The 27,684-nt window shown below is 45.5% G+C and overlaps 1 protein-coding gene across 2 annotated transcripts; it reads left to right on the top strand.

The window, feature by feature from the left end:
• The first annotated feature begins 940 nt into the window (after positions 1-940).
• On the top strand, positions 941-25,931 carry TECPR1 (tectonin beta-propeller repeat containing 1). Of its 2 annotated transcripts, XM_074597554.1 has the most exons (25): positions 941-1,098; positions 2,792-3,024; positions 4,353-4,535; positions 5,075-5,197; positions 5,853-5,978; positions 7,513-7,687; positions 7,784-7,884; positions 9,632-9,733; positions 10,122-10,267; positions 11,116-11,618; positions 12,432-12,577; positions 13,510-13,665; positions 14,189-14,338; positions 14,952-15,109; positions 16,374-16,501; positions 16,806-16,908; positions 17,347-17,443; positions 17,845-17,924; positions 18,240-18,296; positions 19,768-19,942; positions 21,178-21,313; positions 21,660-21,752; positions 22,492-22,598; positions 23,073-23,192; positions 23,825-25,931. In XM_074597554.1, the coding sequence occupies exons 2-25, from the start codon at positions 2,794-2,796 to the stop codon at positions 24,020-24,022; spliced, it is 3,594 nt and encodes a 1,197-aa protein (XP_074453655.1). In that variant the 5' UTR covers positions 941-1,098; positions 2,792-2,793; the 3' UTR covers positions 24,023-25,931. The 2 variants fall into 2 exon arrangements, with proteins under 2 accessions (XP_074453655.1, XP_074453656.1); XM_074597555.1 differs by lacking the exon at positions 941-1,098 and having other exon boundaries at positions 2,863-3,024; positions 4,353-4,492.
• The last annotated feature ends 1,753 nt before the right edge of the window (positions 25,932-27,684 follow it).

The raw sequence follows: 27,684 nt of genomic DNA, 5'->3' as shown, positions 1-27,684 counted from the left end.
CTTACAGGACTGTGCTTCGAAATCCAAAGTGAGAAAATCCTAGAAAATCCTCCTTAAATTCTTGTGCAGTCCCGTTTCCAAGACAAAAGTCTTGTTTCCATCTGTTCAAAATGGCAACTGGGTTGAACACACGTCAAATGTATCAGTCACAACTGCTGCAAATCTCACAAAATCCATTTCCTAGGACCTAAGTCGTACTTGGTCTTTATAAGGACGTCTTACTACAATGATGAAATCATCAAAGCGCTACTAGGGAGCAAAGGTTCTGTGTCGAGGTGGGCACAACCTGCGCAGGGACCACACTACAGCAGCAGGAGCCCAGCGTCCCCGTGTCCCTGACGGCAGTGCCCTGGAGGGGCTGTTCTGCCTCACTCGGGCATTCTGAGGGTCTGACGCGTGCACCGGCCCCGCGAGCCACAGCCTCTGCCCACCGACACCCGCCCGGCCGCCGGGCACGGGAACGGGGCACGCGGGTTCTCGGTAACCAGCCACTCGGCGCCCCTCCGGCCGCGCTCCGGCGGCTCTGACGGGTCCCGCTGGGAAAGGCCGGCGGTGGCAGACGGCCGCTGTGCCCCGCCGGGGCCGGGCCCTGGGGTGTACACAGAGGCCTTGGGGGCACACGCTGGCGGGTACCCGGTGCGCGGCGGTGGGCCCGGCCGGGCCGGGCAGCCCCTGCCCTCCTGGCTGCATTTTCTGGCTCGGGACGAGCCGGGGGGCGGCGGCGGACAGGGGGCTGGCGGCGCGCGCGGGCTGTCCCTCACAGCGGTGACCCGCCCGGAGCGTCGGGCCGCGCCTCCGGCCTCCTCCGGGGAGCGCGGTCCCTGCGCGCGGCGGCCTGTGGCAGCACGAGCCCCTGCCCTCACCCAGGCGCAAGGTTCTCTGGTGCGTCACGCGCGAACGTCACCCCAACCGCACGAGCCCGGGTTCCCGCCCGCCCCGCGCGCCGTGACGCGCCCGCCGCACCGCCCCCCGCCCAATGGCGGCGCTGGCGGCGGCCGCGCGGCGGCGCAGGCAGTGGGCGCGCGGCGCTCCCCGCCCGCCGCTGCCTCCGTGGGGCCGCCCGGGCGCGGCGCGGTCGATCCTTCCGCCGGGAGGCAGGTGAGGGCCCCGTGCCGGGCAGGGCCGATCGCCGGCGGGCGGGGGTAGACGGGGCCGCCGCCCCGCCCGGCGCAGCCCCCGCCGCCGCCCTGCCCGGCTGGTGCGGTGTCGGCGGGAGGAGCGAGTGGGGCCGTGGGGAGGGGCCGTGGGGCGTTTTCGGGCAGCGGGTTCGCACCGCCGCCACCGGAGACCCGCTCCCGCCCGCGGGCCTCCCCCTGCCTGAGGAGGAGAGGGCTCCCTCAGCGGCCGCCATGTCGTGCCCCGGGCCGGCCCCGGCGGCGAGCGGCCCCCGCGGCCTCGGGCCTCAGCGCCGCTGGAGCAGCGCCCGCCGCCCCCCGGGCCGCGCCCGGGCTCCCTGAGGAGATGCGTGCAGCGCCCGGGCCCCGCGGGGTAACGGCAGCGCGCTGGCGGCGCCGGAGGGCTGGGAAAGGCGGTGGGCGGGAATGGCGGCTCGTCCCGCCGAGGGACGGGGACAGGACGCGTCCCCGCTCGTCTGGGAACCGCAGCGCTTTGCAGCGTGCGAAGAGTGGGAGTGTTTTTGTTGAATTGTGCAGCGATCAGTGTTACAGTCCGGTCAGAAGCGAGCCGGCTGCGCCGAGGCGGGAGGAGGAATTTCGCAGGGGTGGGTGTGATGTTTCCCCGTCCCCCGGGGTACCGGGCTGCTGCTGCATCCTCCAACACGCACCGGAGCCACAAGCGCTGAGATCCTTCAAAATCAGGGAATGTTCATCTTCTGCAGCGCAACCAGTTGTGAAGGGGCCTAAATTGAAATCTTCAAAGTAGTTTATAATCCCAAATGCATTTGGGATTTTCCTGTGATTCTCCAGATGCCCTGCCTCAAAAGTTCATAAGAAAGAATATGCAGAAACTCTCGCTTATCTTGACTACCTTGTGTATTTTAATCCAGTCATATCTGCCTGGATTATCTTAATTCTGTCCCATCCATATTTTTCCTGACTTTAGAATCATTGGAATTTTTACTGCCTTTTTCTGAACTGTTCCAGATGTTACTCTGCCTGCCTGGACTGTCATTCCAGGTACAGGCCTCCATTTGTATATTTGCCCACCTTTAACACACCCCAGCATCACTTTTCTTTATTATCAGGCTAGGTAGGTACCCTCGTTGCATTTTCCATACACTTCTTTTACTCTGGGCTCGCTGGCATTCTGGTTGCTTAAGGTTAAATGCATAATATTTTCCTCTGTTACAAAGGCTGTTTTGCAGAATTTCAAGTGCCAATACTGCAAGGCTTATTTTCACGGCCTTTATTTGTGGAAGTGCCATGAGTGGTGCGTGTAGCACCACCAGCATTACCAGCTCTCGAGAGTGAAGCCCGCTGCTATAAAAGGGTTGGTGCTGCTTCACCTCAGTTCTGCACTGCCTTCTGTCTTCAGCCTGCCGAAGGTATCCTGGGAATGCTGTGAGCTCCTCAGGATGGACAGTGTCGTGCTGGCAGCCAGGTCTTTCGCATGGATTTTCATCCATGTGATGAAATCCCAGAGGTGTAACTGCATAGCGCCAACTGAAAGAGGTCTGTCTGCCAGCTTTGCAGCGGCTCTTTTTAAAAGATCATTCTTTACATCTTTCTTTAATTTGACTGATGATGGCCCAGAGCAAAACTGATCTACAGTAGGTTCAAGATCCATTTTTTAAAACTGTCATTTTCATTAATAGCTCCTTTTTGCCTTTCAGACATGGCCATGCCCAGTTCCCTTCTGTGGGCTGTGGACATTTTCGGGAGGGTTTACACTCTCTCCACTGTTGGCCAGTACTGGGAGCTCTGTAAGGACACACAGCTGGAATTCAAACGGGTCTCTGCTGTCAAACAGTGCTGCTGGGGAATAGCCTGCGATCACCAAGTGTACACCTACGTGTTCTCGGGTGACGTCCCTATTAGATACCAGGAGGAGACCTATGAGAATCAGGTATGAAGTGTTGCGGGGGCCTCTATGTCACCGCCACATATTGAAGGAAAAGAATGAGAGCGAATCCGTACATCCGCTGTCTCTGCCTGTGTTTCTCACGGGAAGGCTGTTTGGGTTTATCTGGTTTTATTTTTTTACCTGTTGTTTCTGAAGAGTATATATGTGCCAAATAGCGGGTTTATTCTTTTAATATTTTAATTCCCAAAGGAAGGTTATACGTCCCTGCTATTACCAGAAGCAAGGCCAGCGTGCGTTATGGCCTGTTATATGCGAGCCAGTTCAGTCTGGAACATTCACCCTTTTCACCTGATGTTTTCCTTTCCTTACTGACAAATACACAATCCTCTTAAGAAAATGTCCAGTGTAACTTCTGGGCAACAAAGGTACATGATCATGTTCTTTAAAAAATGCAAAACTTTAAAATTTATTTTACTTGTTATTTTAAAATCTTTGTTTTGTTTGTTCTAGGCTATGAAAAAATAGAAAACAAAATACTAGAAAGCACAAAAGGAAATATTCTGCAAGAGCTAACAATGACAAAATTAAACTCAAAGAGTTTACAGATAATGTGCAAAGCAATTTAGCCATATTACTAGTAAAAGTAAATAATATTTTGCATAGAAATTATAGAAGGATTTTGAACCACTCATTTTCCACATGCCCTAAAATGTGTGACAGTATTACATGACAACTTTTGCCAGTGTTTCTATAGTAGGTAAGAGCACGGGGTGGTGGGGGGGGAGAAAAATCACAGCCGCATTGTCAAAAAGTCTAGCAAGTTACTTGTTCTGTAACTGATTAAAGACAGGTTTGGAAAAAAAACCCCTCTCGGTAATATAAGATACAAGGAAGATTTACTGATGTTATTGAAGCTATCTTCTCATTGTTTCTGGCACAGAGGCCACGCTGTTTTTCCAGTGCAGGCAAGACCCAGTCATCTTTCTCATGGAGAGCAGATTACAGATCCCAAGGCCACCTACAGAGCTTTATCCTAATGCTGCAGTGTCATGGTGCCACACGTCACCAAAGGAAAGGGCACTGTTAGTAGTAAAATGCATCACCAGCTGTTCCCGTTTACGTAGCTGAAAATGGCTTGGTTGGGACTAGCTCTGCAGTCAGCCCTGCTTTGGTACTCGGCAAAGCTTCCTCCAAAGACTCTCTTAGCTAGGGGCTTACAGGGTGAACGCTTTCTTCTTCACCCCAGGAATTTATTCCTCTTCTACTTCAGAAGAAAATAAAAGTATCATTTATGACTCCCTTGGACTCTGTAGATATACTGTGAGATAATGTAGTCTCAAATAAAATATTCTATTTATTCTTTCTGGCAGCGCTGGAATCCAGTTGGTGGCTTTTGTGAGAAATTACTGCCCAGTGACCGCTGGCAGTGGAGTGATGTGAGCGGGCTAAAACATCAGCAACTTGATAGTTTCACACTGCCTTCACCACACTGGGAGTGGGAGTCTGACTGGTATGTGGATGAAAATATTGGAGGGGAACCAACAGAGAAAGGGGTAGGTGAACAATACCAAAAAGAGATCTCTTCTGGGAATCTTTAGTCTGTAGAGTAAAAGGCACTTTTATAGAAGTGTAAAAGGTCTGTAAAAATAAAAGGCACTTCCCATAGCTACTTCTTCCGGGGAAATAGCTCAACTGTAGTACAAGAGTTGGGAGGATCTTGTCTGGAGGATGTCCAAGGAAGGATCTTGTCTGAAGGCTTTTGAGGTCTACAGGAGCTTCTATAGAGGCTTTTTTTTTTATCGGGCCACGAGATGCTGGTAACTGTATGCCATTGTTATTTAAGATCTTTACTATGAAGAAAGTAAAATGCGTTACAGTGTCTTGTTTGTTCTGTGTATATCATCCAGAGGAATTTGGACATGATTCATAAATCATTCATGGAATTAGCTGATCTGTTAATCAGGGCTGTTGAGACATGCACAGTAACTTGGATTGTATTTGTGGGAGCGACTTTTGTGCAGAATTGCTCTGAGTTGTGATTTCAAGCTTTCCCTTGGTCCTGATTTTAATAAAAGAAAACCTCTGTTCGCAGGGCTGGACTTACGCCATAGACTTCCCCAGCACCTACACAAAGGATAAGAAATGGAATTCTTGTGTCAGACGCAGGAGGTGGATCAGATACAGGAGATACAAATCACGGGACATTTGGGCAAAGGTTTCTGAAATAATCAGCTATTACTAGGCACAGGGAAATTCATTTTTTATCACTGCTCTGTAGTCTGGACCTCAATTCCTTGACTTCCAACTCATAATTTTTGCAAGCATAAATGGAAAGCTGGAATTTTTCATAGAAACCTGTGGTAATAAGGTGCAAAATCTCATGGTAATGCAGTTGGAGATAGCCTCTCAGCTCCTTTGCAAATGTCAAACCAACTTTTTAACTTCCTTTGGTGGTTTGACAAAGCACTCTCTTTTGAGATGGCACCTGCCTAGCATGATTCACCAGCTGTGGCCTTTGTCTGTATGAATAACTGTTCTTTAATAATTGTTGTTCCATTCTAAGAATGTACAAAAATTGTAATTTGTGATGTTCCAGCTTTCCCGTGCAAAGAATGTATATATGCACAGTTCTGAGAGTAAAAATTTCGTTTAGTTAGGGGATGAAACACAAACTTATTCATGCTGCTTCGGCAGCGTTTCCCCTCTCTCTGCTTATAGCAGCCTGGAATGAGAGGAAGAATCTCCATGCTCGGCCACTTTAGTAAGCAACACATAAACCAATCTGCAAGAAACAAGCTAGGCCACCAGCCAAATCACCTCTCTGTTTGCGGGGTCTCTTCTCTTCCCAATCGTCCTTCTCTTGGCTTCAGATCGTGTCACAGGATGATCCAGGTCAGCTGCCAGACCCTTTCAATGACATCTCTATTGGAGGATGGGAAATCACCGATGAGCCCCCTGGCCGTTTATCAGTATGGGCGGTTTCTTTACAAGGAAGGGTATGTGTGTGTTTTCTAATTAAAAGCTTTCTAAGTTTTCTAATCTAAATTGCTACTGAAGAAGAGCTAAATGCTTTTAAAGCAAGGCAGGTCTGTTATTGTCTTATGTTGGCGAGGAAGGATGCTGTTTGTGCATCTGGCAGAGGATGTAAAAGCTGCTTTGGGACTACATTATAATAACTTGCGTTGTAAATGGAAAAGCTTAGTATCTCACAGTGTTGCTCTTTTATGGAAGCCTTAAATCTCTATAATCAGGTAAATCTTAAAAACTTGGGCTGAGTCGAGTCTTATATCCTGAAAAATGGCCAGAATGCAGACTATGGCACTGGTAACAAAGAGAAGGAGCCTTAAAACCTGATAAAGATTCTTGCAAGGCATTGTGCCATGTCTCTGGAGGAGAGTCGGGAATGGTGCAAGAAGAGAGTTTACAAAATGGTTTTCTAATACTTACTGATCAGAAAATGATAACCTCCTGACTTGGCAATGTGGAATGAGCTCTGGAATGTTTTCAATTTCTTTTCTATTGAAAACTATACATCTTTTTTTTGTTATTGTTGTTTTTAGGCCTGCCGTTAAGGTCTCTCCTCTTTTGCTCAGTGCTGTAAAGATTTGATTCTTGCTTTCCTTCCTTCATCCTTACTGCATGTATCTGACACTCCTTTGTCTCTAGAGAATTTCTAACTTATGGTCTCGCTGGGAAGAAGGTAGTACTTTTAACAGATAGCCTGAGATTTCCGTCACGCTTGGCACTACCTGGAGAGGCAAGCAATCTTGGTTAAATTGCTTAAAATAATATTCCCTATGCCTCATACTTCCCAGTAATAAGTGACAAGCACCCCACTCCACAGGCTTACTTGACTGACCTTGTAAAATGCTTTAATTTCCCAAGTAAAAGTCACAGAGAAAGAAAGTATTTCTAAATATGAGGATTTAGGACTCAGCAGTCATGTTTTGGAGCACTTATCCGACTGCCGTGGGATGCTTTCTGTGTTTGACCTTCCTATGTTGGCTGTGATCTTTAGGAAAGTGCACAGCCAGTAGGAGCAAGATTGGCAAATGGACTGATGTCACTGAAGGCTGCACAGAGAATGGAGTTTTTTACCCGTATTGTAGCAAGCTCTGTTCAGTGAAAGTGAGGTCATGCTGTCAACTAACAGTAACCTTTTCGTGTTATGTATTTGTTCATTCTTGGCTTGTATAACATGCCCTGAAACACACTGAAGTGTTTTTTTTAAATGTTGAAATATACACAGAACTTGTAGCAATAGGTTACTGTACCCAGTCCAGCTTCGCTTCCATGACAAAAGCGAGTCTGTAGAAAAGCCTCCTCCCTTAGTACATAAGGAAATATTCTTTGAATGCATAATCAACATCAAAAACATACCTTTAAAGGTCAGAGTGCGTACACTGCGTAAAAAAATCCTGTTGTTAAAGGACTGTTCTTTCCAGTTTGTCTTCATGCTTGTCTCAATGGTTTCATTGTTGTAGTGATACTTTTCTAAGTTTTATTTGTGTTTTTTTTAAACTTGTCTAGGTATGGTACAGAGAAAACGTCTGCCATCACAATCCAGAAGGTTCCATGTGGTCTGTAATCACCACTCCTGGTGAAGTTGTACAGATCAGCTGTGGACCATATGACCTCCTGTGGGCAACTCTTTGGGAAGGGCAAGCTATTGTGAGAGAAGGAATTGATAGGAATAACCCTCAAGGTAAAGTTTGTTAAATATAGCTGGAAGCCCCTCTGATTTGCATAGTGTTGAATAAGAAACTACCCTACAATGCCTTCTGGGTTTTGTTTCTTGCAGGAATTTCCTGGAGTATTGTGGAGTCTCCAAGCTCTGAGAATGGGATTATGCACGTCTCTGTGGGTGTTGATGTGGTGTGGTGTGTTACAAAAGACAGAAAAGTAAGAGGTGTCATGCTCTGGTTCTGGGGTTTTTTTGTATCTGCTTTTCGCAAACAGGCATGTAACTTTCTTAGGAAACATTGGTGATTTGGGCTCACTATCCCCATGGCTTGGGGAATTGCAATCCCCCTTGCTGTTGTGGAAATACTCTGTGGTTTGTGATATACAGAGTTGCGTTTAATTTAAGAGAGACTTTCTGCTTTTCTCTTGGAAGGAATTTTCTAAACCCAAGTCAGACACAGGCAGGAGGTGGCTGGGGCTGTCAGTGGGGATGTAATAAGGGCACTACTTCTAAGGGATATTAAGCATCGAAATTGAAGGGACCCCTAGCTGCTCACTTGTTTCCATATGGTCTGAAGGTTACAGCAAAAGCAGCAAGGGGAGTACTTTCATCTACGCTTTCCTATTTTTTTATCATAGAATCATAGACTCACAGAATGGTTCGGGTTGGAAGGGACCTTAAAGATCATCTAGTTCCAACCCCCTGCCCTGGGCAGGGACACCTCCCACCAGGCCAGGTTGCTCCAAGCCCCATCCAGCCTGGCCTTGAACACTGCCAGGGATGGGGCAGCCACAGCTTCTCTGGGCAACCTGTTCCACTCACAGTAAAGAATTTCTTCCTAATATCCGCTCTACCTCTACCGTCTTTCAGTTTGAAACCGTTACCCCTCATCCTATCATTACACTCCTTGATAAAGAGACACTCCCCAGCTTTCCTGTAAGCCCCCATTATCTTCCTACTCTAACTGTTCCTTGTTCATCAGCCATTTCATGTAGGTTTTTTGTATTTATTAAGTGACCTATCTGTTACTTGTATGCGTGATTACTTTCTTACTGGGTTTTAACTTGGAATCATAGAATATCTCGAATTGGAAGGGACCCATAAGGATCATCGAGTTGCAGGGAGACTTAAAAGTCTTGAAGAATGTACTAGAATGCTCTTGTGCTGGTAGCAATCAAATCCCTTCATCCTGAATTCAAGAACATAGATGGATTCTCTGCATGTATAGCAGTTTTAAGTAACTGAGTTACTCTGGTTTAATGAGTTACTAGTTGTCAGCTGAGCCATGGTAACAGACTGTGTCCAGCCTGCTCCATCTGCCAGATAAAACCACTATAATAAATGCAGATAAGCTAGCATGTTTTTCTTCAGATCTGACCCAAGATAGTTAAGTACCCTGTTCTGTGATTCAACCAACAACTTCCAAAGTAGCTGCTTGCCACTGTATGGCCATACGCTAAATACAGATGGAAATGTTTCCAGGTACTCAGCCCACAGACACTTTCTGATTGGTAAAAACTAATCTAAGGGGAGACAATTTAAAGAGCTGTACCACTGAAAAGATCGATCCGATCAGTTCTCTCCATCAGCACTGCTTCTAGGGTTTGAACACAAGAACTATTAGAAGCCCATTCAGAGTCACCAAAAATAGCCTATAGTTGACATGTAATAGAAAGTACTTTTCCAGTGGCAGAGAAACAAACTCTGTCACAGAAAGTCATAACAAAGTCTCCTTGTGGGCTGTTCTGGCTGTAGTTGGTCACAAGGACACGCAGCCTGGGTAATACTAAGAGAATTATTTTATCTTTACCTGATAAAGAAAAAGAACCGAGGAGGTAAGTGACTTAAGGCAATGGGGCAAATCAGTATTAGAGATAAAGACTAATCCACCAAAGACACTAAATTCCAGCTGTCTGCGTGCTAATGCAGAAGGAGCAAAATTTAGACTTTCTGATGTTGTTGTAGGTGTGGTTTAGAAGAGGAGTGAACTCACATAATCCCTGTGGGACAAGCTGGATTGAAATGGTTGGAGAAATGATGATGGTTACTGTAGGCTTAAATAACCAGGTAAGACAGCTGTATTCCAGTTGCGAGGGTGTTTGTGTTCCCCGTTGTACAGGCAGTATTCACACGTGGCCAGGAGTGTCAGCAGTGCCAATATGGACAGAGGTCCCTGTGCTTGAACTGCTGGGAAGGAATGCCTGGCTGAATTCTTCACCAGAGGAGAACAGTCTTCGTGTCTCTTGTATTGGCACATTCAGGTGCAAACAGTTTTCTCTTGATGGTCCAGAATTTTATACTGCATCTACAGTATCAGCACTAAGGAAGAACACAAAAGGAAACTGCTGTGTCCAGCAGATTTTTGGGCTCAATTTTCCACCGCTGCGCCTTCCTTGTAGCTGGTATCTACCTGCCTTCCATGCCATGTCCTTCACCAAGGCCTTTCCTTCCCTAGGTCTGGGGAATCGGCTGTGATGATAGAGCAATTTATTTTCGTCAAGGTGTCACACCAAGTGAGCTGAGTGGGAAGACGTGGAAGGCAATTGTATCTGGCCGAGAGAGTGACAGGTCTCAGACCGGGAGCTCAACAAGTCTGCTCAGGTATGTGGTAGAATACCTGCTCGAGACTCTGTAGTCCAAGAGTTTCAATGCTATGAGATAGTTCTTTACATACAAAAGGTACAGACAGGGAGGAGTGGGGAAAGCATCTCTAACCATTATCTATGCCAAAAAACATTTGTGGTTTTTGCCATTAAAATTAACAATAAGCAGCAGTTGTTGCACTCAGAGTAGAAACTGAAGCTCCCACTTTGGAATTCACTGCATGCTTGCAGTAAAGCATGTTTCTCTGAGCTTTGCTATCACTGTCTGGATAAAAAGAGAAAACATAATCTGTGAAATAAGATGAAGGAGTGTCAACTCCACTTAGGAATTATCCTCCCGAGTGTCACTGTACATTCCCTTTCCTAGAGAGATTACATCAGCAACTTCCCACTGACTGCTGGCCTCTTGGCTGTGCAAGACATGCCAGTGAAGCTGGGAGTGCTGCAGAAGCTACTTGATTGAGTCAGAGCGTGCTCTGAGCAGAAGCCCTCTCTAGCTAAGACAAAAATCACAAAGTTAACAATGGGCTTTAAAAAATCCTATTCATTATTTCATATCCAGAAAATGTGATGTTGCTTCAGAGAGTTGTAGGCAGCCAACACCACCAATTGTTTGAAAAGATCAATGAAACATCTTCCTATGTTTCAGATCCACTAGACTGGTCTGCCAGATTTGCGTTAGACTCTTTCCCTTGATGATAAGAGTTTTACCTTCACAAATGAAATCTGCTGTTTCTCCCCTAAAGCTGAAACGCTAGGTTGATTTCTGTATGTCTGTGGTCTCAGGCCTGTGCTAATTTATAATGCTTTGAATTATAGTTAACTAATTATCTATTTGTCCTTCAGTGCTGGCTGTTTCTTTACTGATGATATTCAGAACCAAACAAATGCGATCATTCAGGGTGATGCAGATGCTTCCTCTGATACAGAGCTTCCAAGCGTACCCGTGAGCCTCGCCAACACTCCCCCGATGGGAGCTGCAGGCAGCCAGACAGCAGAGATACGTGCACATTTGACTGTGGATCCTCTGGACTCTGGTCAAGGAGAAGCCACTGTCGCTTCGACTAGTAATGAGAAAGCTAATCTTGAAATGCGTAAATCTTCTACAAACCCAAGTCCTTCTGCAGAACTGCAGTGGACAAACATTGACTTGAAGGAGGCCCAAAAGCAGCCAGTCCTCTCCGTCAGCACCTTCGCAGAAACATCCAGCCTGTCTTCCCTCGGCATGTTCTCGGTGGGACCTGAAGACCAGTACGGCGCCGATGAGCACCCGCTGTGGGCCTGGGTGTCTGGGGGAGGCTGTCTCGTAGATCTGCACAGCCCACTGAAATGGTTCACTGTTCCCTCAGGTACTATCGCGTCACCACAACAGACACTAATTCCCAATGCTTTTTAAGAAAAATGTTGCTTTGGGGTTTTTTTTGAACAAAACCATGGCACAAACCTCCTGATAACCCATTTATTCTTCCTGCAGTTTGCCAGTACGCTCCGTGTCTGAGGATAGTGCTGCAAGTGTTCAGCTGTAAAGCACTTAGGGATTGAGATAAATAAATGTAAAGGTGATATTTTCTCTGAGTTTCTGTAAGAATTTTGTAAACTAATGTGTGCTGGATCTGCATCTAGTTTTTAATTGCACTTAACCTGCAACTTCAGGCAAAGCCCGTAATGTCACTGGAGGCAGTGAAAAGGGGCCTCTGGAGAGGTGCAGATGCCACAAGTAACTGCCTCGCTCCTACCGTTCCTACAGAGAAATTACTTGGAGGATTGTGAATGTGAGCCCAGCTGATAACTGGATGGGGTTGGAGTTCAGATTCTTGAAAGACAGTGGAATATAACCGTATTTTCAAAATAAACTATGAACAGTATTTAATAACAGTGTAACTCTTAATGGCTTTTACTACCTGATTATCTTGCAGTTCAGTGGCAGAACTCCCAGCTAAGGTTATAGCTTTGAAAGTTTCTGTATAATCATCTAGTGGTCCCATTTCTGTGCATCATTTATGAAGTTTGGCTGTAATACATTGATTCCAAGGTATAATAATTAGAAAAATTATGTTAGACTGGGTTGATTCAGTCCAGTGTTCAAAGCAGCATCATGTTTTACCTGGCACAGAACTGTCTTCAAAGCTGACCGGCATGTGTTGGGTTTGGTTCTGTTCTAGGTTTGTCGTCCTCCGTGCAGTCTCTGTCTCTGTCTGTCACCCCAGCGCAGACAGCAGCGTGGCGAAAGCAGATTTTTCAGCAGCTCAGCGAAAGGACAAAGCGGGAGCTGGAGAATTTTAGGCACTATGAACAGGCTATTGAGCAGGTAAGCAGTGAGGACACTCACGTCTTGTCTACTAAACACACCTGTCAGCGGTAGACATCAGGAATACCTTTCTGAGGTACTGGTCTGAACTTACTGTCAGCTTTATATTCTTGTCCTTATTTCTGTCTGTGACAAGTTTCCTGGATTATCACTGTCTGAGCTCCCTGTGGGAAACTGGCAGCTTATTAGACATGGTGCAGCAATCTTTATCTAAAAACGTTAGCTGATAGTTTTGCACAGCAGCAAATGAAGCATTGGTCAGCATTATTTGAGTACACTGAAACCTCAAATCCACAGAAACGTTGGCAATGGTGAAACATTGTATGAACTATTCCACCACAAGACGAGGCTTCTTAATTGAAACAGGGACTCATGTAGGTGAACTCTCCCTCTCTGCGACCATTGAGGGATGAATGTAACTTGCATAAATGAAGCAATGATGCAAACACCAATAGCGGCACTTAAATAGCAGCGCTTTTGTCTGATGTTCTCTTCGTTACGACTCCTTGGCCCTTTTCAGGTTAATTCACATCTTTGGTCCCTTCGTTCCTAATTGCCAAATGACATCCGGAATTCATTTGATTAAAAACACTTGGAGTCCAGGGCTTTAATCAAGTTTAAAAAGTTTGTGTCAAAAGCCTTTAAAGTCCAAACAGAAATTGTGTTATAAGAAGGAGCACACTAGAGTCAGTTCGTATCTGTGTAAAGCGTTAATACTGATGTACACGTGCTGTTTCAGCGCCTTCCTATCCGGTTCTGTCAGGTTTCGTTTTGTCTTCAGCTTCCTCCACACTCTGGTGTACTCTGTGGCAGAGTTAGCTGATATGACACAGACTAACCTGCAGCAGAGATTTCTTGTGGTCACAAAAAATAGTATTTAGGAGAAAGAAGAAGAGTTTCCTTACCCCTGTAAATTTGTGTTTGCCTTGCAGTCGGTTTGGGTTAAAACTGGGACCTTGCAATGGTGGAGGAATTGGAAGCCTCATAAATGGATGGACGTTCGAGTTGCACTGGAGCAGTTCACTGGGAGCGATGGAATGCGTGACAGCATCCTGTTCATCTATTACATGTATCATGAGGAGAAAAAGGTGCGTTCAGCTTGAGACCCTTGAGAGAGTTGCATTGGGCAAAGGAAAGCTCAAAGGGAAAGCAGTTTTATTAGGGGAGGCAAATTACTGTACGCTCGTGTTCTAAGTTTTGGCAACCAGTTCAAACATAGCCCAGGGTACTAGCAAAGTGCAGGCTTTTCTAAGCTGGAGCTATGTTGACGCTATGTCAGAAATACCCAGTCAGCAACCATCCACATTGCTTAAACCACCAGCTTTGCATCATTTGGGAATTCTTTTGGAATTTGCAATGTTCTTGATTATGAAGAAGAAGCCAAGCTTGGCTGGCCAGAGCCTTCATAAATAGGGTAAATGCATATGGGCAGTTTGAATCAGAGGGAGTACAGGACTGGAAACTGAGCCCCATTCCTTCTGCACCAAGAACTGATCCTTTGCTGTCCTTGGCAGGAATGCCTCATTCATCGTCCTAAAGTGCAAAAATGCTGGCACTTGAGGAGCGTATATCTGAGTTTGCTGTAGTCACAATTTTTTTCTCTTGTTTTAGTATATCCACGTATTCCTGAATGAAGTCACTATTATAGTTGAAGTTCTGAATGAAGCCAAACACTCCTTTGCTCTCTATACACCCGAGAGGACGAAGCAGCGATGGCCAATCCGTCTGGCAGCCGCAACAGAGCAAGAAATGCATGACTGGGTAATTCTGTGAATTTTTCATTTCAAGCTGGCAATAGCTGAAATAAAACACACAAGCTAGTCTTTGAGATCTCAGCATTGCAGTTACAACATCTAGGCTACTTATCTATTTTCACAATTTAGGTAATTAGAAAGTCTGTTTAAACTTATTTAGAGGCACCTGAGGCTTCCTGTCTCCTCTGGAGTTTGCATGTTTTCTGATGCTGCAGTTATCCACAGTGAAGCCAACGTTGTTTTTCCTTCCCTTCCAGATGTAGATTAGGCTTCAAATGAGTTAGGAGTTTAATTCAGTGACTCTATTCTTCTGCATTGGTAGAAGAACTGTTAATGTGTTGTACAGAGCCTTATGTATAGGCAGGCAGGCATATATACACCGAAGCAATGGAAAACCTGAAAGATACTTCGTAACGATCAGATGATGCAAACCACATTGGTTCCAGGGATTGTGTTAATAATTTAGAAACACTGAATTCCAGTGCCTTTGAGAAAAAGCTACTAATTCACTTTCCTGTTTTGCAAGAACCTGCAAAGGTTTTGTAATACTGAAGCATCTATGGAAATGTTTGTTCTCACTGTAAAGGGAAGCTTTCGGTTCTCTGCGTCTTGCTTCGTAGCTGTCTCTGCTGAACATGTCCTGCTGTGAAAGCAGACGGATTCAAGGCCCTCCTTCTCACCATGCCATTTGGTCCGTTACTTGCAAAGGAGACATCTTTGTGAGTGAGCCGAGTCCTGAACTGGAGGCCGGGCCACACCTGATGCCATGCGATCAAATGTGAGAGGTTTCAGAAGCTGTTCTTGCTGCATGGGGTGCCGGGACTCTCTTTTGTGGCGTGTCAGGGGCTCTCATGGGTTGTCGGGTGCGTAGTGCACCGCAGGTGTCTGTCGGTGACAAGGTTAACGGCTGCCTTCACAGTCATAAGTACATCTGAAGAAATTCACCAAATTATATTTTAATTCTTAGATGCTAGAGCTATTTCGTGCAATTTCAAAAGCCTTTCTCATTGAGATCCCGTATTTTTGTGATTGCATCTTTAATGCCATAATTATTTAAATAAGAGATGGCCTAGACTAAAAGTAATCCTAGTCACTATAATTCTAATGTAATCGGAGCTTTCAGTTTTATCCGAGTCAGGAAATCTGAACTTCTCAGTCCGTTTTAGCCATTACAGTCCAGGAGCAGCTCCTTTGCAGTTTCTGTTATCCCTGTGACAATACAGTACTGCAGACTCTCCAAGTAAAAATCACCAGCCTCAGAACTGCTGGGTTAAAGGCCAATCTTCAATTTAAAAAATACCCTCTGTTTCAGGTTACCTGCACAATGTGTTTTGGAATAATACCCGAGAGATCCTTTCGTCCTTTTCCTTCAGGGTGGAGCACCTTCAGCATCTGGCAAATCCCGAGGCTGATGTGCTCTGGCATCTTAGCCTGGGGCTCTGTGACCTGGGTGATCTCCGGCCATTCTGATAACTAAAATTCTCCTCTTTATTTTCCCCATTCTTCCCCAGAAAGTACTGTGGCCAACTGGCTGTGTAAAGCCCCAGAGAGGATTATCTTGCAAAGATAAGAATAGGAAGAATTAAAGCCCTTGTTTTTACTAAGCTCCATAGCAAATACATAAATTATTTGTTTTCTTGTTAAATAAAGGAAATTCCTAGATTTTAAAAAAATGAGGGTAAAGTTAAAGCTGAGGCAATTGATGGCCACTAAGATGTAAAGATTCTAGCAAGATCATCCTAATTGGTGATTAAAAACATATATATGTATAAAATACATATAAAATAAAAGGAAAGTAAAATACTTCAAGGCGTGAAAATTCCAAGTGGAGGCAGACAGGCTCCTTCCCGCAAACCTCTCCGTAGCTGTTCAGAGGGACGTGCTTTCCGTGGCTGCTGCCGTCCCTTGCAGGTTGCGCAGAGGTTGAGCAGACGAGTGTGTAAAGTTGCCTCTCCTTAAGATTGTTGAGTTCTAGGAGGGGAAGGCGTGCATTCCTCATGGATGTGGTGTAGAGTAAATGTAAAATGTCCTTTCTCGGGCAGGTTTTGGCGTCAAGTTGGAGGTCATCTTCGACTGATAGAGTGCAATAACCGAGGCATAGTGTGGGGCATAGGCTATGACCACACAGCGTGGGTTTACACTGGCGGATACGGAGGTGGCTTCATTCAAGGTAGGGAGCGTTGGTCTGCTGCGGTGTGCGCGTTCCCTGCTCATCTCCCTGCCTGCGTCGGCTCTTCAGGCTATTTCAGCTGTCCCTCCTTCACCTAACTGACGGGGGGTTACACAGCCAACAGGCCACATGGTCGGAAGGAATCGCTATTGCAGTTTTTTTATTTTTATATATATATATTTATATTCTCATCTTAAGAGTGAGAAATAGGATAATGGGCAATATTACTGTGGCTATTGGAATTTAAAATGTAGTGTCTTTAAGGTTTAACTTTTCTATAATCCAAATCATTTCTTTCTCCCAGGACTGGCCAGTAGTGCTGATAACATTTATACGCAGTCAGACGTGAAATGTGTTTACATCTATGAGAACCAACGGTGGAACCCAGTCACCGGATATAGCAGCAGGTTATTTACTCAATTTATTGTATTTATTTACTGTAATTTGTTACTACTGTCAAAAGAAACAAGGGGTTTGTTCCAGCTTTTCAGAACAGTTATTACAGTTATTCTATCTTCAGTCTCCTCCAACATTTATTGTTAACAAGAGACGGAAGGAGCAGTGTTTCTCCATTTTATAGATTTGTAATTATCCATTCAAAATGCATTTGTAGCAAAACAAAAGTTTACGTGGTCCTCAAGTTTGGTGTAACTGGAAACAGCTGTACAGATTCTTTCCCACTGTCCTCATCACTCACATGCTAGTTCTAAATACAGAGATTTCTGATGGAAGATTGTGTCGTGTGTGAAAGTAGGAAGTGCCACAAATAATAGGTTTTTCTTCCCTGGCCTTTTGATGCTCTGTTGTAAATGACCTTGCACTCCTTGTACGCTGTTCCACCGCAGAGGTCTGCCCACGGACAGATACATGTGGAGCGATGCCTCGGGCCTGCAGGAATGTACAAAACTCAATACCAAGCCTCCTTCTCCGCAGTGGTCTTGGGTAAATTTTGTCTTAAAAGTCTTTTTACTAAGAAGGCAAAGCTTAGCAAGTAGGATACAAGACTTGGGCTCCAATGACCCAGATTTTCTTCCTGGATTTGTCGTAATATTTAACCTCGGTTTCCCCATTTATACAACAGCAATAATCTTACACGGTCAAAAGAACGTTAAGCATTGAGTGGGATTCTTTTGTTCAGTGGGACTTAGACTTCTGTTTTGATCCTTTTCTCTTCAACTGAATTAAAAAGACTTGGGAACTTCTGTACGAATTTACATTGCAAGAACTAGAAGGTTTCTGGCAAGTTTTTGCACTCCAAAAGCTGGAGGGAAATAGTGGAGGAGGTTATTTTTATTATACATTAGGTGTTGATTGTGCTTGTTATTGTCTCCTTTTGACAATAGGTATCCGATTGGTACATTGACTTTAATACTTCGGGCGGAACTGATCGGGAAGGCTGGCAGTACGCAGCAGACTTTCCAGCGTAAGCATGTGCCACCTTCAACCCCACATGCCAGCAGGCAAATGTCGTACTTAAGCCCTCATTTCTACTCGTTTGCTGTTTTACACATTAACTGTGCTTTAGCAGGGAGGAGCGTGCCCCGATTTCTCCCTTCTTATGGGGACAGTAACGCTGACATTTGCCAGGGAGGCAGGGCAGCAAAGTGAGCCTGGCAAACAGTAGTGTCCAGCGTCTTGAAGTCAGCAGGGGTGTCTGGCGGGCAGATACATGGGCTGGCGCTGAAACTGGATGTGCTCTGACATCCACGTGAACACCTGTTTATGTCTGTTTTGGTAGGTCCTACCATGGTCACAAGACAATGAAAGACTTTGTCCGACGGAGGCGCTGGGCGAGGTGAGGAACTAAGATATAAATAAAAGTTTTGAACTTGAGTGTTAACCGTTCCCTAGAAGTGCCCTTTAGTTATGAGGGGAAGGGTCTCGTCACCCAACAACAAGAGCGGTAGTAAAGAAACCTGCAATAAATAACCCATCTGCAATAGAGAGGCTGATGATCTTTAGCATTGTGGCTTTAATTTTAAGCTTTTCCAGATAGATACCAATTTGATTCTGTGGGCTCTGTAGATAAAAGTCAGCTAGTTAGTCCCTGAATCTGATTTTCCGTATGGTGAATGATTAAGGAACAGTGGAGTCTAGGTATATTAGTACATACTAGGTCACTTGTAACAACTGGTAATGTTTTGTATGTTAATAGTTTATGAATTCCACGTACTGCATACTAGCCACAGGTAATCCCAGCCCCATTTAAGTCACAGTACACCCTGTTCATGTGGAACCTGGAAAATAGCAAACAGCCACTATATTCTGGTGTAGTAAGCAGGGAAAGTCTGTGCATTCGCTGTTTTTCCAGCGTTCCTATGCTTTCTATACTAGAGTATCCAATAGCTATGCTAATAAATTGCTGTGAACTTTCAGTTCCGCATTGTTCTCTTTGTTACTGAGCTCCAAAGCTAGTATTCTGGCCCTTGTACAAAACTCTTCGAAGTAAGGTCCTGAAGCATGAAACCGTTGTTGTTCCAGGACATGCAGCAAAATGAGCAACATCCAGTCATCAAAATGGTGACTTCAAATAAAATGAGCAACTTGAGAAATACCCTCAAGTCTAAACGTTCCCTCTTGTTTTAACTGTCAGTTGAAAATTGAAAACAAATAGGGAACGGCTCAGGGCTGGATCCAGTTTTTCAGAACTGGAGAACAGAGGAATGTCCTGGGTTTTTTATGACATACATAAAAATTACCCTTGTGATGACAGAATCTACCACAGTTTCCTAATAGACAGCACTACTGTGTTGTATTTTCCACAGAAAAAATACACCACTCTTTAATTTAGAGCTGCCTTATCTCTGCCCACCTCAAGATGCTATGTTTAACGGGCCCCACCAAAAACCTAATTGCAAAATAATTCCTTAGCCGCAACAGAGGAAGGAATGACCCCGGTGTGGATTTTCTCAGCTGGGGTCAAATATTTGTTACCCAGCTGTCGCCCAGTGCATTTGGGCGCGCGAGGGAGCAGCGCAGCACAAGCTGCTTGTTCTTGGGTGGCCTTGGCTTTATAAAGTAACTTTTTTGGAAAAACAGAAGCTTTGAGAAATCAGTAATATGTCAAAATTCAAAACCTGATGCAAAACATTATTTGATTGCTATAAGCGCTTTTCAAATTAAAAATACTAATACTTACTGTACCTACTTAATGAAAAGACTTCAGGATTGTTTGTGCTGAAGTCAACAATGGGCTGGGAAACAAAATTCAGTTATACAAAGTACATACTTCTGATGGGTTTGGGGTGGGTTTTTTTTTGCTTCAGAAAATGTAAGATAGTCACCAACGGGCCGTGGCTGGAAGTGCCTCCTGTGACCCTGTGGGACATCTCCATAATTCCCAGCGCAGACGCAGATGGCGAAGAAGCAGTAGCACTGTGGGCAATCAGTGACAAAGGAGACGTGCTCTGCAGGCTCGGAGTGACACAGCAAAACCCAGCTGTAAGGCTCCCTCTTTATTTTTACTGCCTTATTGATGTATTTACGTAATGATGGAAGTACAAACACACAATTGAGCAGTGCCTTCTCTTACAGCACCTTGGGTTTTTTTTTTCCCTGTAACATCCCTGATTTGAAAGTCCTTGTCCATCAAGTGTAGCACAGTTTGCTGCCCACACTGCTTACAGCAGCGCTTCTCTTGCATCGTCCGCCTCAGCTTGTGCCACCCTCCTGCAGGAGCCTCTCTCAGCCCCTGTGTATCCGCCCATGAAGCATTGTGCTTCCACTTTCTGCACTCACAGCTTATTGCCTCTTTTTTCTTTTTTTTTTTTTTAATTGTTGATAATGTGTGTATCCCATTTAAATAAACTGCCCAGGGAAGGAATTTCTCTAAACTATGGTCCCAGTCGAACGCCTGTTAATATCACACGAGTTTGTCCATTGACTTTTCTGGGCCTGGAAATTGCTCTGCTTCTCTAAAAGGCAGGTGGGCCTGGACATACCTACAGATTTGACTTTCTTTCTGTGAACTGGGACAGATTTAATTAGCAAACATCCACTAAAGTAAGCGGAAAGGAACAAACAGTGCCAGTACTTCAACAGCAATACCTCTTTCTTAATAGTAGTCACGTGCTGGAACAAGAAATGAGGGTTGATACACGCTAATTTTAAGCCATATTTGTAACAGAGGGAAAAAACCACTATTAGTATACTCCAGTGGAATTTGGAGAAAAACTGCAAGAAGTTGAAAACGTATAGGAATTTTATGTTTTTCTTTCTGTTCAGTCAGTTCCAATAGCACGGCTCTGTACAACAGTGCACCAGCAGGCACTGGAGTATTGTGTCTGGAATCTGAAGCCCTGTATCGGTCAATTCTTGTGAGACTATTACACTGTGTAACCAAAAAAGGCGTTATTAAAAAAAAAAAAAACCAAACGAAAGGCCTGTAGCTCAGCTCTTCAGAGACACGCGCGTGCCTAATTCCAGCAATTTCAACAGAAAAGGCCCTGTACAGTTCAGCCCTGTACAGTTCAGCATAGCTATTGACTGCAGGGAGTTAAACATCCGAGTAGCTTTTGAGGATCAGAGGCCTTGTTTCTGTTCAGTCACAAAGCACAGGAATTATTCTTCAGAGTATTTTTGACTTTCTGGTTTTTTTCCATTTGGCAATAATCAACAATATTCTGTTGTGGAGTTTTTAACCGTTGCTTCCTAATTCCTCTTCCATGATTTGTCAGGGAACATCCTGGCTTCATGTGGGAACAGATCAGCCCTTCATCTCCCTCTCAGTGGGAGCCTTTTACCAAGTGTGGGCTATTGCTAGAGACGGCTCTGCCTTCTACCGGGGCTCGGTGTCTCCCAAGAAACCGGCAGGTGAGGACCTGTGCTTTTTTGGCGCAGTCTGCAGCTCGTACGGTGTGTAAGCTCTACTATGCGGCCATATCCCAAGAAGACAAATCTGTTTGGCAGAGGCCTTTCCCATAGCTGTGCAAAACAGCGCCCGTGAATAGTACTCATGATAATTATAGCAGTTAATTTGCTCGTCACTTGTGTGATTTAAAGTGTTTGTTTCTAAAAACAGTCTAGTAAAAATATATAGAGCATAGTGTCACTCACAGCTTTCTTGCATGGCGGTGTGTTTCAACTGCAGACATCGCCAAGACTTCCCATGCATAATTCTGTTTTCTCAATGTTTTACTCAAGTATTTCTGACCTTTAGGTGACTGTTGGTACCATATTCCTTCACCTCAAAAACAAAAGTTAAAACAAGTCTCAGTGGGACGAACATCTGTGTTTGTGTTGGATAAAAACGGTAAGGATTTTAAAAAATTATTTACCAATGCTACCAAAAAAATAATCATATACATCAGCTTAACTTAAAAAGGAGAGGCTGAGTTAGAGCCTGTGCTTGGACAGCCGATGCCTGCTGCTCCAAGAGGAGTCCTTTCCTGCTGGAAGGGATGGAGTGGGCAGCCCGCTTAATTGCTGATCTGTAAGAGGTGGGCTTTGTTGTATCTGATAGTGCCCTAGACAGCGGCCATCCAGCAGCTGTGCAGTTCCTGGGGGCAGGGAGAGGTGCATCTCAAAGACGAGAACTGCAGGGTAGGATTTTGTCTGAAACCCTAGAACATACAAAAACCGATGAGGAATACCTGTCTGTTGCAAAAACCTAGAAATAGCACCGTTGTTGCAAGATAAATTATGAAGCATCCTTTTGTGAAAGAAAAAAGCCTTTAACGCCAGCCTCCTTCAGGGATCTTAATCCCATTTGTTTTCCTTCTCTAGTACATAGTTCTTTATGTGAACATTTTCCCCCAAGAAATTTTACAAAACAGAGTATTTGCTGTTTTCCAGAAAAGTTATAAAGAATGACTACAGAAATACAAACTCCAAAGTAGGAACTTCATTGTCCTTCACTGTAACACATTAGTCAAAGCCGCAGCACATTTCCACAGGACACAGAGCGTTAAGGACGGCTGCCTTACGCTGGTCACTAGCACGCTGTACAAAGCAGACGTCCGGGGCAGTAACCGGGACTCCTTATCTTACAGGCAATCTCTGGTACCGGCAGGGCATCACACCCAGCTACCCTCAAGGATCTACTTGGGATCATGTGTCAAATAATATCCGTAAAATGTCTGTCGGGCCCCTGGACCAGGTGTGCATTAAGCTTCGTTGTATCTCATTGGTTTATTAAAAATTGTGCTTAACATACTTTTGTAATTAAATTAAATGTTCTTCAGAAGTATTTTTGTTTAACTAACTTTATTCCATAAGGTGATTGTCTAAATGCCGGAGTGCTGGTAGCAAGACAGAAATCATGCCAATGAAATAGTGACACAGCCAGACCTTTGCTGTAAAAAGCCTCGTGGATTTTTTTTCTTTTTTCTTTAATGAGGCAATTTTATATATTTAACCTTTCTCCTGCCAGGTCTTACTACCTGACAACGTTTTAATTCTAACGCTGGTATCTGGTTGGTTGGTTGGGTGTCTCTCTGACTAAATTAGAGCAGTTTTGGCTTATTCAAGATCAAGACTAATTTCTGGAAGTGGTCAGACAGCCTTACATTTGTGCCGCGTGGGAGGAGCCGCACGCAGAGCACGTGCTATTGCCTGTCTTTGCTTTCTTCAGGTCTGGGTGATAGCTGACAAAGTGCAAGGAAGTCACAGCCTGAGCTGCGGGACCGTCTGCCACCGGACGGGGGTTCAGCCGATGGAACCCAAAGGCCTCTCGTGGGACTACGGCATCGGGGTGAGAGCTGCGGGCACGGCGCTGCCCGTGGGCGCGCCGGGACAGGCCGCCTGGCTAAAGCTGGCACCTACCTGCGGGAAACCAGCCTTTATTCTGCAGGTTTAGGTTCCCGTTTCAAGTTAATGTAATGGGTTATGCAGTTACAGCTGGGAAGTCCTTTATTTGCCTTTGATAAGTATTCATTTTAAATACGTGATGTAAAAGTTATAATGGAAACATTAGTAAAGTAAGTCCCACTGTTTAAAAATTCTGAGTCTGCACGTGATTGTTCCTCATTCTTGTTCCCTGTGTTACCCTCAATGTTTTGAGAAAGGCTATTCCAAGGGTTTGGCCCCTTTTAAGCTGATGGAAAACCTGCAATATCTCTGTTCTGAATGCCTGACCCTACTAATCTCCACTCCCTGTAACAAAAACAACCCTCAGGTTGCCACCTCTGTGCCTCCCTGCCAGGGAGGCGCGCTCTGTTTTGTCTTACAAGGAGCCTTTTTTCTGATCAAGCCCAGAGCAGGTTTACTCTCCTCATGAAAAAAAAAAAGAGTATCAAACTAGTAGCGGACATAAAGCATCACATCAGATACTGTAATTGCAGGGTGATGTTTCTCCTTTTATATTTCCTTCTACATCTTTTACAGGGTGGATGGGAGCACATTACAGTCAGAGGAAACGCAACTGAAGCATCGAGGGTCGCTGTGTGTGACGCTCCTGAGGAACACCCTGCGGGATCAAAGGAGTCGGAAGATGAGGAGAGTAAAGGGAAAAGGGAGCTCTCTAAAACCCCTCTGATGGTCAGTGAAAGTCAAGAGCTAGACAGAAATGCTGTTAATTGTTAAGCTGTCGCCACCTACACATTGCAAACAAGCGTAGTCATATAATTTAAAAAGAAACTAAATGTCTATTGCCTGGAGAGAAAAACATGACCTTTTTGTGCTACTAATACATTTTACTGAACTGGAATTCGCAATGAGGTATTTTAAATACTGATTCCTTCCACTACATCATGTGTAAAATGTGACTTGCTAGAGCTACTAGTTTTGTCAAAGCAGGCAAGCTTTTTAGCCACACTGAATTTCTGACCCTTTACTGTAGCTGCTACACAGCCATACGAATGTGAATATTTTTGCAGATAGATCACTTCATTTACTTCTTTTTTAATGAATATTGCAGTTCCCTTCCTTACCTTTCTCTCGTGGTCACACACCTTGCACGCTATTCCTCAGGTTCATATTTGAGCAGAGATGAAGATGTCAGAGCTGAATTACAGGCAGGTCCAGGGATTTGCACTGCAAACATAGCTGGTCCTGATGGTGGAGGATTTATACAGGCAGGTAACTGCTGAGGTGAGCCCTGCTTACAGACACGTACAGCTGGGGCCATGCTGCTCCTGCTCCGGCAGCAGAATCAAATTCTACAACTCGGCTTAGGGTGCAGTTACCAGTAAGGGGCTATCCTTGCTCACAGTGAGTAACACCTTAATCAAGAAGTGGAACCACTGGTTTCAGCGAGACTGTATAGAGAGCGCGGCCCTGTTCAGTCTACGTGACAAAGTCTCTTCCTCAATTGTCAGCCCCAGCTGTGGTCAGTCGTGTTGTGTCTCCGTCTCACCTGGAGCCATGGCAATGGAGGCACACGGCTGCAGCTGCCTGCCTCCTGAGGCGGAGGGCACCCGACGCCTGGGCCGAGTTCTGGGTCCCTGCAAGTGGTGCTTTCCTCGTGTAAAAGCCAAGAGGAGGTCGTCAGTCAGGTTCTGAGGGAGAGCGGTGGGAATGCAGGACAGTACTGGCCTGTGCTGACGTGGGTTCAGAATGCAGCTCTGCCCTTTGGTTTTAGTCAGTGATTGAGTCAGCCCTCTTCAACATGAAGCCACTTTCTGTTCGCAAAAGCTTTTTTCCCCTGTCTTACCATAATATGACTGTGATGTGAAATTACTGTTTGAAATCCAGTCCTTGGGAAGTGCTGAAAAAGCCTCTCCAACAGCTTCAGGAAGGCACCATGTTTTTCCCCTGGCAGCAGTTTACAATCGTTTTCGCTCTCTGTGCGTGACTGTACCTGGAGTTATTTTTATATGATGAGCAGTGTGATGTGGTCTCAGTACTGTATTTGTAGAAGTAAAACTTATGTTTGCACGTATTTAAAGAATATATTTGGTATTCTAATGCCAAGAAAAGCACTGTTTCTAAGTCCAAATGTGAACGAAGAGTCAAGATGCTTTACTGATTAAAAACCCCATGCTGATCTTTCCCGTACGTGATTAGAGGTTTCTGGTTTATACATGCGTTGTGGGAGTACCATAAAGAATATGGTTGCATTAATGACCGTAATAGGTTTTGCATAACTTGCACAGTATCTTGTCCAAATAAATAACTTTACTACGTGTATTTTTTAGAGAATTGTTAGGATTGTATTTTCTTTGCATCGTATCAGAAATATTTTTTTTGTTTTAATAGTCAGTGTTTACATATGCAACAATCAAACTGATTTCATACAATAAGCTTTATAATGTACCTTTGCATTTTCCCCTGCATTGCCAAGTTTCCCTTGCTTTACTGTAAAAAGCTGGGTTTAAGTGAACAAAAGATAAATTATAAGTTCTTTCTGTTTGAATACTAAATATTTGCTTTCTAAAACTATTCTTTAGAAAACTATTTAATTTTAAAAAATAATGTGTTATGGCTGGTTAAAATAAGCAAAAGTTACATTAAATTGAAGCAATTTTGAAAAATAAAAGTAATTTATCCCTTTTGATGTGTCCAATAAAGCAGCGCTTTGTAGCAAAGCAGCATTGTGGAAGGAGCAGTTGTCACGCCATTGAAGCGCCGCCGTCCTGTGCTGGGGACGGGGTCCGGGGGGTGACCCCCAGCTCCGCTGTAGTTATAGCCAGGGAGTGCCGGACATTTGGGGCTTCGTCTTTGCAATAACGCCTCTTTGTTTGCTGGCGGTCCTGTCAGAAATATACGCCCACAAGCATTTAAAGGCCACATTTGTAACAGCAGTGTGAGTAATTAGCTCTGAAAGTGATGTGCAGGTCTTCATCAATGGCACAGTGAAAATACTGGTTTTAGAGCTCTCTGGTTTCCTTCCTCTGCCAAAGTAACCAAACAGCAATTCAAACACAGCGATCCCACAAAAACATTTTGGGGATGACACTTAGTATCTGGAAACTCTCTGATCTTCCCTAAAATGCACTGGTCTAGAAGACTCATGACCTTTAAAGAATCCTACAAAAAAACCCTGATGTAATCTGCAAGCGCTTGGTCACGGCGACCCGCAGACCTGAGGGGAAGGGGCCCTCCAACCCCGGCACGAGCAGCTCGCTGCCAGCCATGCCCGCTCACCTCCCGGGGGACGCAAGCGGCAGCTGCCGCTGAGGCTGCCGCGGCCGGGGCAGAGCCCCGCGGCTCCCGCCCGCACACCAGCCCCCGTCCCGGGCAGCGGGCCCGACCGGCCCTCGGCGCGGCCTCCGGGCGCTCTCCCGGGGCCCGCCGCTGCGTCCGGCCCCAGCGCCCCGCGGGCCCGGCTCTCCCCGGCAGCGGGCCCACGCGGAGGCGCCCGTAGCGCCCTCAGCAGCGGCGCGGCCGCGGCTCCTCTCGCGAGAGGACGGGCCCGCCAACGCGCCTCAGCGCCGCCGCCGCCGCTTCCTGATTTCTGCCTGAGATCTCATCTAAATCTCCCCTCTTTCAGTTCAAAACTGTTCCCCCTCATTACCCCAACACCAACGCCTTGGTTACATTTAAGGGCTTTACTGATAAGGAGCAGCTGTTGACTGAAGTAAGATACAGCACTGTAACGGCACGTCAAATCCAGAAGAGAGCAGGTAACACCTTCATTAACACTTGAGTACCAGGAAGGGCTAATCACAACTATTTTAAGTCTGAAAACAGTTTAGAAACTAAGAAAACCCCAAGTTGCGTCAGGATCAATTCCTCTCTCCAGTAAGGCAACTACACAAATAAACCGTTATGTTGTTCTACATCATACCCGTAGATCGCTACGGTGGGGAAAGGTAATTCACAGCCCTTACAGCCTGTCTGGAAGCCTCACCTGTTAACGAGACCGTCACACCATCAGCGCTGCTGGAGCAAAACACACAGCATGTTACAATCCACACAGTGCCGCACAACCCTTCCGCGACAGATCCTCAGCCTCCGCTCCTCCCTGGACAGCCCGGCCTCGCAGGACCACACTGTCACCAGCCCTCTCGGCACAGGAGGTGCCCGGTTCTGCCTCCGCTGTCCCGGCACAGAGCGGCCGCCGGCGCGGGGCTGCAGGGACGTAGGGAGGGAGCTGAACACGGGGCTCCGCAGCCAACACGCTCCCCACCAGGGCACCGCAGCTGTTCCTCAGGCACGAGAATATGAGAGGAAATGAGAGATCCTCAGTGACATAAAACTTTTTACAATAAGATGAAGCGGGGGAAAAAAGCTCATTTTCCTTTTTTGAAGAGTTCCTGCTTCATTTATTGTGCTATGTAATACCAGAATCTAGCACTAACCCA

Source organism: Larus michahellis, chromosome 8, assembly GCF_964199755.1.
Source record: "Larus michahellis chromosome 8, bLarMic1.1, whole genome shotgun sequence".
In the NCBI taxonomy this organism is placed as follows: Eukaryota; Metazoa; Chordata; class Aves; order Charadriiformes; family Laridae; genus Larus; species Larus michahellis.
Note: the sequence above shows the minus strand (reverse complement) of the source record. Positions and strands in the feature narration are given on the sequence as shown.

What these genes read in the sequence shown, in the direction of transcription:
- TECPR1 (XM_074597554.1), top strand. Translation starts at nt 2,794, where the DNA reads ATGGCCATGCCCAGTTCCCTTCTGTGGGCTGTGGACATTTTCGGGAGG. An exon ending in CTTCTCCGCAGTGGTCTTGG is followed by an intron (nt 17,444 to 17,844) that starts GTAAATTTTGTC and finishes TTTTGACAATAG; the next exon opens with GTATCCGATTGGTACATTGA. An exon ending in GTTTGTGTTGGATAAAAACG is followed by an intron (nt 21,753 to 22,491) that starts GTAAGGATTTTA and finishes CTTATCTTACAG; the next exon opens with GCAATCTCTGGTACCGGCAG.